The 12,288-nt window shown below is 50.9% G+C and overlaps 1 protein-coding gene across 9 annotated transcripts in view; it reads right to left on the bottom strand.

Moving 5' to 3' along the window:
* SDK1 (sidekick cell adhesion molecule 1) overlaps window positions 1-12,288 on the bottom strand; it is an 838,709-nt gene that overhangs the window by 94,860 nt on the left and 731,561 nt on the right. For all 9 annotated transcript variants that reach the window (XM_057528493.1, XM_057528492.1, XM_057528494.1 and 6 more), the window contains 3 exons: window positions 8,884-8,999; window positions 7,381-7,570; window positions 5,202-5,300 (listed from right to left, as the gene is read on the bottom strand). In XM_057528493.1, coding sequence (XP_057384476.1) covers window positions 5,202-5,300; window positions 7,381-7,570; window positions 8,884-8,999 — 405 coding nt within the window. The remainder of the gene's footprint in view (window positions 1-5,201; window positions 5,301-7,380; window positions 7,571-8,883; window positions 9,000-12,288) is intronic.

The raw sequence follows: 12,288 nt of genomic DNA, 5'->3' as shown, positions 1-12,288 counted from the left end.
GTCCTAGCAAACTAATACAGGACATAAACTGGAAATTCCCAAGAGGAAGAAAAATACTTGTGGCCAAGAAACTTTGAAAATATCCCCTCAAAATATAAACAGTATACTTTACCTATCAAACTGGCCAAGTTAACACCCAGTGCTGGTGAGGGTGGGGTGACATGGGCTAATTAACACAGTGTTTCTGAAAATTTGAAATGTGTGTGAAGATCCTTAAAAATGTCCTAACACCTGCTCTGAGTTATTCTACTTCTAGGACTATATCCTGAGGAAATCACCAGAAATGCTACAAACATTTATCTCTAAGGATGGTAGTCTCAGATGAAAAGCCTTCCTGTCAAGGCATTTAAAAATAATAAATATGAGTAAACTATCACATATAGAGTGGATGAACAACAAGGTCCTATTGTACAGCACAGGAAACTATATTCAATATCCTGTAATAAACCATAATAGAAAGGAAAACAAATAATAAACATGATATTAAGTAAAGGAAACCTTCTAAGTGCACCGTTGAACTGGCAAGAGGGAAGGAGACATGATACGGATTGGAGAGGAAATGGGAACAGCATTTCAGAGATGTTAAGATGCCCAGGGCAGCCCAGGGATAAATGAACAAGGAAGGCCCAGCTCATCTGCTGTCGGGGAAATCCAGCATAAAACCACAAGGAGACACCACTGAGCCTTCCAGGATGGCACAAAAAATTAAAGTCTGAGTCTACCCAGTGTTGGCAAAGGTGTATCAAGCGATGGGGACCCACGTGCCTGCTGATGGGAGTGTAAACTGGGGTTACCACTTAGGAAAACAGTCTGGCGTCACTGTGTAAAGTGGAAAATGTGCAGATTCTATGACCCAACGAGGCTGTGCCTAGGTGGGCACAGGTGCACCAGGAGGGGAGCCTCCGAATGTCCACGTCAGAGAACGGAGGCGTGACCTGCTGTACGCAGGATTGGACCACCAGGGAGCACGTTGATGCCGCCACAGAGACAAGCCAAGATTCACAAGGTGGAAAGAAAAAGCAAGTCACAGAAAAATATGTAACGGGAACTTATACAAAGTGTATAGCGTGCAATGCTAATATTAAGTTGTTTGGGCTTCAACATAACACTAGTACAATCATAAAGGAAAAGAAAGCAATGACAAACACAAAATTCAGGGGCGTGTCTACCTCTTGTTGGGGTTTCAACGGTACTGGTGGTGTTCTACGTCTTCAACTGGGGGCAGGGACATCTGCGTCTTTTTATTATTCACTATAACATAAATACACTAGCATGAAGAGATTCCTTTGTAAGTATGAACTATTTTATAGTTCAAATACTAGAAAATGACTGGGAGAAAAGAAGTTGACATTATTTTTAGGTGGTGGAATTGTGGGTGACTTCCATTTTCTTCTTGTTACTTTTGTGAATTTTATTTAAGAATTTTATAGTGAATATGTTATTTTTATTTTATAGTTGTCCTTTTTAAATTATAAAGTATTTCAAACATGCAGAAAAATACTTGGAATAATATAGATCACACACCCATGTATTCATCACACACTGAACAAATCTTGAGATTTTGCCAAATTTTTATGTTTTGTTTTTGTTTTTATAAGAGAGAAAATATGACAGAAAAAAGTTGAAGCTTTTCTGGTGGTCTTATTGGATCCTCTTCCTCAAAGGTAACCCCTATTCTCAACTTACTGCAAATTCCTGCCAAGTTTTTACACTTTTACTATATACGTGTAGCCATAAATGATACATGGTAATGTCTGTGGGGTGCTCAAATGTACAGAGACATTCTTAAGCTGGATATGTTCTTCTGCAATTTGCTTTTCTTCACTCAACAGATGTTTGTGAGACTTATTCATGTTGACACATGTAGGTCTTGTTCATTACTTTAATTGCTACCGTGATTTCTGCTGTAATGAATAGCCTGCAATTTACCTTTTCATTGCCTTATTGATGGACATTTGGATTGTTTCCAGTTCCTTCTTTTTTAAAATTTTCTGTTCTTTAAAGCAGCTCTGCAGTGGATCTCCTTGTGCGTTTCTTCCTGTGAACAGGCGTGAGGATTTCTCCAGGGTTAAGACCCGGAGGGGGAGCAGCTGGGGTACGGGGTGCACCCATGCCCGGATCGCCCCACCGCATCTGTGCCAGGTCACGCTCCCAACAAGAGTGTGTGACGCTGCGTCCCCAAACCCTCCCCTCTGCTGGGGATCGCCAGACTTTCTGTGGTTCTAAACTGGATGAATGTGAAACGCTATCGAAATTATCTGCATTGTACACGTGCTTTTATGGTCAGAAAAACTGATGTTGAAGACACCCTTAAAAGTAGGTGACACGATTCTAAAGTGAGCCGCCGGTCTCCTGTGGACGGAGGATTCGTGCTGTGACTGTGAGCGCAGGTGCTTTGGGAGCAAAGAGGAGAAGAGCCCAGCCCAGGTCGGGATGGGCGAGGGGGTAGGCCGCAGGCAGAGATGCCACCTGATGTGACTGTCAGAGGAAGAGCAGCGGCCCGGGGAAGGGGGTGTCTCCTGGCAAAGAGCCAGGCGGGTACCACGGCTCAGAGCTGGTTGGGGCCGGAACCTCGCCGTGTCGGCAGGGAAGCCCTCGGATGAGCACTTCAAAGCCACAGCAACAAAACCAGAGCACACGGCTGTCTGTGCGAAGAGGGAATCCCACGTGAAGGGCACACTTTCCTTCTGCACATCCCCGTGGAGCCCTGCTGTCAGAACTAATTCTTATCGGCCCAGGAAAGCTGTGGAGAGCCCAGAGATGATCCCAGAATCGGGACGAGCCGGGGTGTCAGCAGAGGCAGTGGCGGGGGCCTGGGGCAGCAGGGCCTCCTTCCCCAGCAGCCGGGGCCCCCGCTCCTCACAGAGAACCCCGCTCTGGAAGGCTCCTAGGGCTGGAAGTGACAGGTGGAATTTCACATCTTGTGCTCTGAAAATGCTTCCTGCTCCACAGCGTGCTGGGGCATCCCCTGGGTAAACAGGCGGCTCGCCCTGCTTGCTCCAGGGAAGGCTGCAGGCTGGGCGTTGAGCCGGGGGCAGGCCCTGCCGGCGCGCGGGCTCCAGGAAAGCCGGCGAGTAGCGGCTCCGCAGAGCACTCCCGCCCCAGGGCCTGAGACCGGCCTGCACTGGTCCCCCAGCTGGCGGGAGCCGAAATGCACACTGCAACAGAGCCTTCTCCGGCTGTTTATCGTGATTTTAACAGCAAGAACCTGCAGTTCCAGAGGTCACCTAGTTCAGAAACACTGTCGTCACAGCAAAGTGGCTGCAGGAACTGCGGAAGGAAAGAGTGGAGCCGAAGGGCCCCTGGCCTGCTGTGCAGATGACTCGGGAGCCCCAGGCGCCGTCTTAATGAAGCCGGAACTCAATAAATATCTGCCTTTCTGTTCACCCTTTTCACGGCTGCCAGATATCATCCAAAAGACATATCCGATCATGTCACTTCGCTGCTCAAGGTCCTTGGGTGACTCCCAATGGTCCTCAGCACAGATTTGCAAATTTTTTAAAAAAAATGAAGTGAAACCCTTTTCTAAACCAAATCTTATAATCCTCAGCTCAAAAGCAGGTCTAAATGGTGCATTTTACTGCTGTTTGTAAGCCGTGTTTGTGGTCCTACTGTCAATCCCCGGTACACAAGCAGGCGTACGCGGGGTCTGCCGTGGGTGGGCAGGAAGTTAACACTGCATCTCAGGGCTGGCCTATGTCGGGTGCGTACGCCGGGCCTCGTGCCTGGCCTTTAAAGGCCCACTTTGCAAGGTCTGGGCCTCTGGCCCCTCCTGCACGCGAAGCACGGCCTTCCCAGCGGTTCACAGCCCGGCCCAGCCCGCGTCTCCCTCCGGGAGGTCTGTGCTCCCACAGGCAAAAGGCAGCACTCTGTTCAAGGATTTGGAAACCACTTATGCAACTGAGCGGGATCCTACGGGGCCTTCCCAGGATGGACCCTCCCCGTACCCTCTGCTGCAGCTCCTCTCTGAGGTACCCAGATAACAGTATCTGATGCGCTTACCCCGAGTTGTTTTACAGATGCTAAAACCTCCACCACGTGGAAGACGTTAACTACTCGATGACCCTGAGCACGTAACGTAGCCCCCAGACCTGCTGGAGGCTGAGGATTGATCACGGGAACCCCTGTGACACTGCCCTGTGACCTCACCATCAACCACTCAGAGAGCTGCGCGTGAGCCGATCACACACCCCGCGACCCCCCTCCGTCGCCTGGCCTTTAACAATGCTTTGCTGAAACGCTTTGGGGAGTTGGGGTGTTTTGAGCACCAGCTGCCCTGGACGCCTTGCTTGTTGCCCTGCAATGAAGGTCGCGCTTTCCTTCACCGCAACCCAATGTCAGTAGATTGGGTGGGCGCGGGCTAGCGGACCCAAGTTGTGGTTTGCTATGACTCATCCTCAAGATAAAGCCCGACCATGCCTTCCACCCACTGAGCCCCCTGGCCCAGGAGGCGCGGCTTGCAGGGCGTTTCCTGGAACCCCTACTGCATCGCGACCACGTGGTAGTGTCGCTGGTGTCTACCCCGCGAGGACGGCCCACCTGCATCTTATTCACTCCTTACCTACCACTCTGAGCAAGAGCCCTGGCATATCCGAGGCCCTTAATTTGTCCTGGTGAAAGGGTGAACAAATAAAGGGACTGATGATTTTTTAAAATAAAATTTGCTGCCTTTGGGAAACTAGGACAAATTAAGGCTTTTCATCAAAGTTATCAGAGCTGGCGCTCTGAATGAAAAGTTCAGAGTAAACCATTTCCCTGAGACCTAAGCATGCAGTTCACTCGGGAAACTTCCTCAAAGGGTTAGGTGCAGGCCCTGCAGCAGAAGACAGACGTTTCTGGGACTTCGGAGCAAAGCCCGGGAGTGAATCTTCCATTAAAAACAAGCCCGTGGTTTTCCAAACACACATCAAAATAGCTGGGTTATTTCAGAGCGGACGGAAGGTCAACTGCAGATGGTACTGCCACGAACCACGAACGAACATGAAATTCTGGGCTAACAAAATGTAAATTTCATTCTGCAAAGAAACCTTAGCGCAGGACACAGTTAGAGGGCTGCTGTCTCTCCGTTCAGAAGATGCCAGGCTGCTGTAGACAGGATTTTTTTCTTTAACCTCTTAGACATCTAATAAAAATAGACGAAATCGATCTATTTGTTCTCTCTCTCTAAGCTGTGATCCCTTTAGTCACTGCCGCTCCCTTACCCAGAATAACGCCGTTGGGCTCCTCCGGAGGCTGCCACACGATCCGCACAGACGTGAGTCTCACCTCTGGGAACACAAGCCTCACGGGTGGGCCTGGGGCTGAAGGGAAAAAAAGACCGGTGATCCAGGCACAGCTGGGATGTCATGTGGGAACACGACGGGGCCTCATGGGGGAGGATTCTGTGGGCTGGCCGAGGACAGGCATGACTGCTGATGACACCATTCATGGGTGAATTCCTCTAAGTTCTGGGAGAGTGACTTTTGGAATCTCTGTGTGTCTCCCTAACGATTCTGAGGAAACGCCTCATTTTGAATCCAGCTCATCTGCTTTCCAAGCAGCGTAAGCAGTGCTCATGAGCTATGCTGCGAGTCCTGTGAGCGTGTCACCTAAGGCTAGCTGCCCGGTCGCTAAACAGCATCGTAGAGGGTACGTCAAGTCACAGGAGAGATTTCACCAATCGGAGCTGATTCCTCTCCTGGGCTGGACATCCACCAAGCAGGTGTCAGATAAATAAGGTGGCCGAAGGTCCCTCCCACCTCCAAATGGAGGTTACAATTATTGACCAAGTAACATGGCTATAACCAATGATTTTTCTCTTAGGCACACGACCCCTCTCCTGCATTGTCCCAGAGAATTAAGAGTTGGTGTCCACAAACACACGTAATAGTGCTTCTGTGTGGTCTGATGCACCAGTAGTTCAAAAACCAGCTATGTATCCCGGCACCATTGAATAATAGGGTCACGGCCATCGTAAAATATATTTACTTAAATGGAGAGGCGAGTAAGTGTGTGGCCAGCATGGGAACTTCTCGTTGGAACTTAAGAACTGACTGGTTCCCAGGGAAGAGGCAATGAGCATGCAGCAATCAATACAAAAGTAAAATGACGTGCGTTACAGTCATTGCAGGGCTGTTGAATTCCGCCTCGAGCTATTAAGTTGAGAACAGTATTTTAAATTATAAACACGTGTTATGACCCCTGTGTTCGGGTAAAATAAATGAAAGAAGGAGGCCACGGGCTCACACACTGGGACCAATTCACGAATGGGGAACTCTGACGTCTGTCTTCTGTGGTTTCTGCCCCCTCGCTGTCCCCCAGGCTGATCATTTGTATCACAATGAAATGAGGGGAAGGAGAAACACGTTTATATCGGGATTGTGAGAGAAAAAGAGAAATCAGTCCATGATGCCCCAGCCTATACTTTGGGAAGAAACCATGATAACTGCCCGAGTCTGAGGAACAGTTACTAAAAGTCCCTGTTACTTTTTATGTGTGTGGCCCTCGACAGACTACATAGTTTTGCAAAGACATGACCTTGAGGTCACAGGGTCCCTTCTCAGACCCCAGCCGCCCTGAGACCAGCTCCCAGGGAAGGACCAGGTTCAAGGCACCCCTTCTTCTGACCCAGGGGAGGCCCAGCTACGGGTGTCCCCCAGGAACACGGAGAGAATGTTGTCAACTCAGCGGTCAGAGTGCGTTGGGGGGTTGATTTAATTACTTCAGTAAAGATGCTTAAGAAAATCTATGGGTGTTTCACTTCTGTCAGCTGCTTCTGAGCCTGGGTTTTTTTGGGGGGAGATTGGCATTTTCCCCCAGAATATTCATCACAGTCTATTTAACGAAGATCATGTAAAGGAGCTAACCTTTAAGTGTTTGACATCTGCAAAGTGGAGAAACGTATTTCCTGATGATTTAGACAATGCCGTCAAGGTGTACTTGTTACTGCGGCTGCGAACCCCAGGTATCCTGGGAGCCCATCCCACACCGCACTCTGTGGGGCCTCTAATGATCCCTTACTATGCAAACGAGAGCGGGAAGCCCAGAGAATCTAGAATCGAGGCATGGGGTCTGCAGTGGGGTTTTTCAGCCAGGTTTGTGCCAACACCACCAGGCCTTAGGTTTTTCCTGGCCCAGCCTGCCCGGACTTTACTGTACTGCCTACAGCAGAGCTACAATGAAATTGTGCTCAGGCTGATAATTAGGCTGTGAACATTCACTCCGGCTGAAACTGGCCATAGAAGCGCTCAGCGACCAGAAAACAACTTTGTTTTGTTTTCCTGTGCTGAGACGAAGAAAAAAGAGTGTTTTGAAAACTAAGTTAAAAATGACAACCATCCAAAGGGTTTGGATGGCGACAGCAAACCTGGGAGATGGGCAAAGGCGCAGCCGTCGACGTACCGTCATCTTTGGTCCGCTCCAGGATGGGGGGCGAGCTGGGGACCCCGTTCCCGATGCGGGTGAAGGCCAGCACCTGGAGCTCGTACAGCACGAACTTGCCCAGACCCGCCAGGAGCGCGGACTGCGTGTGGTTCCCTCGGACCACGTGACCCCTGGGCTCAGGATCCAGCTCTCTGGCGCGGAACAGGATCTGAGCGTGACACACAAGGGGGGCGGTCAGGAGGACGGTGTGCAAGGAGGGGCCTCGGCGGGCCTGGGTCTCAGGACCACGTGGCAAGGACCAGGCAACTGAGGGTCCTCCCCCTGGGCAGCTGTGTTGAGGGCTTAGGGATCTAATTCCTATCCGCTGGCATTGTGGGGGAAAGATGGAGATGAAGCAACCGGACTCCAGACTGGAAGGCAGCTGGAGCTGTGCCCCAGCCACGGCCGGACTGGGAGAGCCAGACGCCCCGCTGTGATTCACAGGGTTTCAGGTGCCCAACGGCAGCCACTAGAACCAGGGCTCGCTAGGAACACGGAGACATTCTGCTTCCTGTACAAGCAGCCAGCAGCCACTCGCTTGCCCGGCTTACTGGGAGATTAGGCTCCTGCCTCAGGAGACCTGTGCTCTCCCCCTGAACCCGAGGCCCCGCCCCTGGGCTATTTACTGCCCACGCCGCAGACACGGCACCCTGAGATGCCCCCTCCACGGCCCGCCTGTTCCTCCTTATTCCCTAAGCTCACCCTCTCGGAACTGGTCCCTAAGATCAGGGACCAGAAGGCCGTAAAAGAGGGGGTCATCAGGGAGGACTTTGAAAAGGGCTTGGTGAGCGCTTTTCTCCAGGGTCCAGGTAGGGGGTGTGGAGTGCTGGTCACTGAACCCACTCAGTGGGATCGCCATGTCTAAAGGGGCCAGAAGGGAGCCATCAGAATGCCGGGGTTGGGGGAGGGCATGAGAACAGGTGGGGGAAACGGAGAATAGGATCTAAATGATGGAAAGCAGGGAGGAGAAGGCAGCAGCGCATGAGACAAGCGTGGCCTTGTTGCCAAATCCAGGAAGATCTGTCCTGCTTCTTGGGGGAGGGGACAGAACAAAAACAGAGTAGGTTTTTAAGGGTCTGGGTAAACACACACAAGGCTAAACCCAGAAACGTCTTCCAGAGAACCCTCACCGCTGATGACACACGTGCAGACACACGTGCAGGGATCTAATGATACGTCCTTAGCATTTTACAGAATAAGCCACTTCTCACACCAACCCTGGGAGGGAGCTACCATCATTCCTCCCACTTTACAAGTGAGGAAACAGGCTCGGAGCTTTTAGTGCCTTGTCTTGGCCCACATGAAGACGGTACACTGATGCCTCATCTCCAGGCCGTGATGAAGGTAGATGAGACAAGCGATGTGGAATCAGGAAACAGGCCAGAGCTGGAGATCGGCAGGAAAACATGAGCTCACGGGTTTGGGGAGACGGGTGACAGCACCTTCACAGCGTGAGCAGAGGAAGGTCACCTGAGCACATACCTTGTAGCCCAATATGAGCCCATTCTGGTCCTGTTCGGGCACCGAAGCCCACGTCAGTAAAATCTGGGTGGAGCTGACGGCCTCGGCTGACACATTTTCAGGGGCGGCTGAAGGAACTGCAGAGAATGAGTTAAATAGATTGGCACCCAAAGTCTAAAGGCTTCTACAAATAAAGGTCTAATTTTTACCCACATAATCAAGTTGTCCTTGAAACAGCAATGTATTCTGAACATTTTGCAGTGATCAAATTAAACCTGCAGTGATCAGATTAAACCTGCACAGAAATGTAAATCTCTTTAATATTAGCAACAAATTCCATAAATCCTGGGTATTTAGGAGCTCAGTTTTACCTGAGTCCACCCAGCAAGAAAATAAGCTTCGTCTGATTCTTCTATTAACTTGTGAGAACTGCAACTTTCATCTTAGATGGAAATCCTCACTTTCAGACACCTGTTTACTGACATCTCTAAACGGGGCACTTTGTGGGGGGCAGATGGGTGGAGAGGGGAGGAGGTGAGGTTCTGATCTGCACCAAGGGGAGGGGAGGGGAGGGGAGGGCAGGGCAGGGGAGGGGAAGGGAGGGCAGAGGAGGGGAGGGGAGGGCAGAGGAGGGGAGGGGAGGGAGGGGAGGGGAGGGGAGGGCAGGGGAGGGGAGGAGAGGGGAGGGCAGGGGAGGGGAGGGGAGGGAGGGGAGGGCAGGGGAGGGGAGGGGAGGGGAGGTTTACCAAGTGCACATCCCTGTGTGGGGGTAACAGGCACCAAGAAAAGGGCAGCTCTCAGCACCCCCCAGAGCCTCCACAGTCAAAAAGGAGAACACGTCAAGTTCACGAATCTCATGGGTACATAACACATGATGGGGCTTTGGCATCTTCTCAGTCACCCCTCAGGACCGCCCTGTGGGCTGGTTCACTCATTCATTCGTTCACTCACTGATTCATTCACTTGCTCACTCATCCATCCATTCGCTCACTCATCCACTCACTCATCCATCCATTCGCTCACTCGTCCACTCACTCATCCATCCATTCGCTCACTCGTCCACTCACTCATCCATCCATTCGCTCACTCGTCCACTCACTCATCCATCCATTTGCTCACTCGTCCACTCACTCATCCATCCATTTGCTCACTCGTCCACTCACTCATCCATCCATTTGCTCACTCGTCCACTCACTCATCCATCCATTTGCTCACTCGTCCACTCACTCATCCATCCATTTGCTCACTCGTCCACTCACTCATCCATCCATTTGCTCACTCGTCCACTCACTCATCCATCCATTTGCTCACTCGTCCACTCACTCATCCATCCATTCGCTCACTCAACCACTCACTCATCCATCCATTTGCTCACTCGTCCACTCACTCATCCATCCATTTGCTCACTCGTCCACTCACTCATCCATCCATTTGCTCACTCATCCACTCACTCATCCATCCATTCGCTCACTCAACCACTCACTCATCCATCCATTTGCTCACTCATCCACTCACTCATCCATCCATTTGCTCACTCATCCATCCATTCACTCACTCATCCACTCACTCATCCATCCATTCGCTCACTCAACCACTCACTCATCCATCCATTTGCTCACTCACGCATAAGTACTTCCTCCTCGTGGCACAGCCACTGTGAAGGTGACTCTGTCAGTCAGTTGGTCTGAATCCGGAAAGTAACGTGTGTTTGCACGACGACAGTGCTCCCAACCTATGATTCCTAGAGTTCCTACACTGAAGTGATTTGGTCTTTGTTATGCGTTGAATTGTGTCCCCTCAAGTTCCTGTGCTGGAGTCCTGACCCCACGACCCAGAATGTGACCTTATTTGGAAACAGGGTCGTTGCAGACGTAATTAATAACATGAGGTCACACGGGGGTAGTGTAGGTCCTAATCCAATAGGACTGGTGTCCGTATGAGAAGAAACAGATGTGCACGTGGGGAGAACCCCCTGGCAGGACCGGGCTTGCGCTGCCACAGCCCAGGAGCTTCTGGAAGCTGGGGGCTGGCTGTGACAGACCCTCCCGGCCCCTCCAGAGGGGGAGTACGGCTCTGCTGACACCTCGCTCTCCATCTTCTGGCCTCCAGAACTACGAGAGAATATATTTCTGTTGTTTGAAGCCACCAGTGTGGGTCCTTTGTTACCGCAGCCCCAGGAAATGAACACAGGCTTTAAGAAAAAATGCCAGGATTCATGCTGGGCCTGGAAGAGGTGCTGCTCCGTTGTCTGCAAGCTTGACCTGGTCGTTCCCACAACTGGCAGGTCTGGGATGGAGAGAAGAGGAGGCCCAGCAACAGGTTGCCACCTCACAGGGCGAGCTTCTGGGGGACACTGAACCTGGGCTCGGCCACCTCTGTCCTGGGAGGGCTGCCAGCCCCAGGAAAGGGCGACTTCCCTGGCTTGATGCCCAGGAGGCAGTGGCCCCCCTCCTCTTGTCCACTTGCTACACTGACTGACTGTCCTCAGAGCTCAGGCACCAGACCGGCTGCCAGTGCGGGTCGGCCGACGCGCCCACAAAACAGAGATGCCGCTGTTGGTGCCTGTTAGTCCCAAGCACAGGGGCCCTCCTGACATTTCTGGAGGGAGAAGATGCCAGTCAGCCCACCGGGTCGATAAAAACTTTTTCTTCCCAAATATGTCAGTTGAGAGTCATTCATTCCATTATTCAGTCATTCAACAAAATAATATTAATTTATTAGAGCAGATAAGTGTTACAGGAAAAGAATCTTCATGGTTTCCGGTTAACTCAGCCCCCTGAAGGGGAGCATGCCTGCCACACATGCCACCTGTGTCCCCCTGCCTCTGGCGGTGGCTCCCATGGCGCTACCTGTGCTCTCTGTGCCTTGGGGGCTCCCACCGGGTGTCGTAACTTCCGAGGCAGTTACCAGGACATTGTTTACACCCGTGCTTATTTTATAAAAAACTGAGTGATAAGCTGGCACCTGGAATGAACTGTGAATTAAAGGAGTCATTATCATTCAAAGAGACGGTAAGCCTACCATTTATCTGACTTCGTTTTCTGACTTTATCTAGAATCAGGTGAGAGCAGAAAATATACTCTATGCCCAAGATGCTAGTGCTATGTTCTAAACTCCCGTCCCTGTCTGTGAAGAGAGAAGCCATTGTCATAGCAACACAAATGGTCAACCTCTCAATCCTTAACTGTTTCCTTCGGGTTAATCTTTGAAACCATAAGTGCCCAATTCTCACTGTAGATCTACAAATAATAGCTGATTTTCTAAGATGCAGTGACATGTGCATCCATTTACTGGCAGGCCATCCACATCTCCAGAGAATGAGGGCAACCCCGTGATCACAGCAACTCAGCCCTGGCGCCTAGAACACAGCTGGTTTCCTAACGAGAAGACAGGCAGAGAAAATCGCAGTGTTCAGGATGAACATTT

The sequence above is a fragment of the Balaenoptera acutorostrata genome, chromosome 15 (assembly GCF_949987535.1).
Source record: "Balaenoptera acutorostrata chromosome 15, mBalAcu1.1, whole genome shotgun sequence".
NCBI classification, from domain to species: domain Eukaryota; kingdom Metazoa; phylum Chordata; class Mammalia; order Artiodactyla; family Balaenopteridae; genus Balaenoptera; species Balaenoptera acutorostrata.
This window is presented reverse-complemented; position numbering and strand designations above follow the sequence as displayed.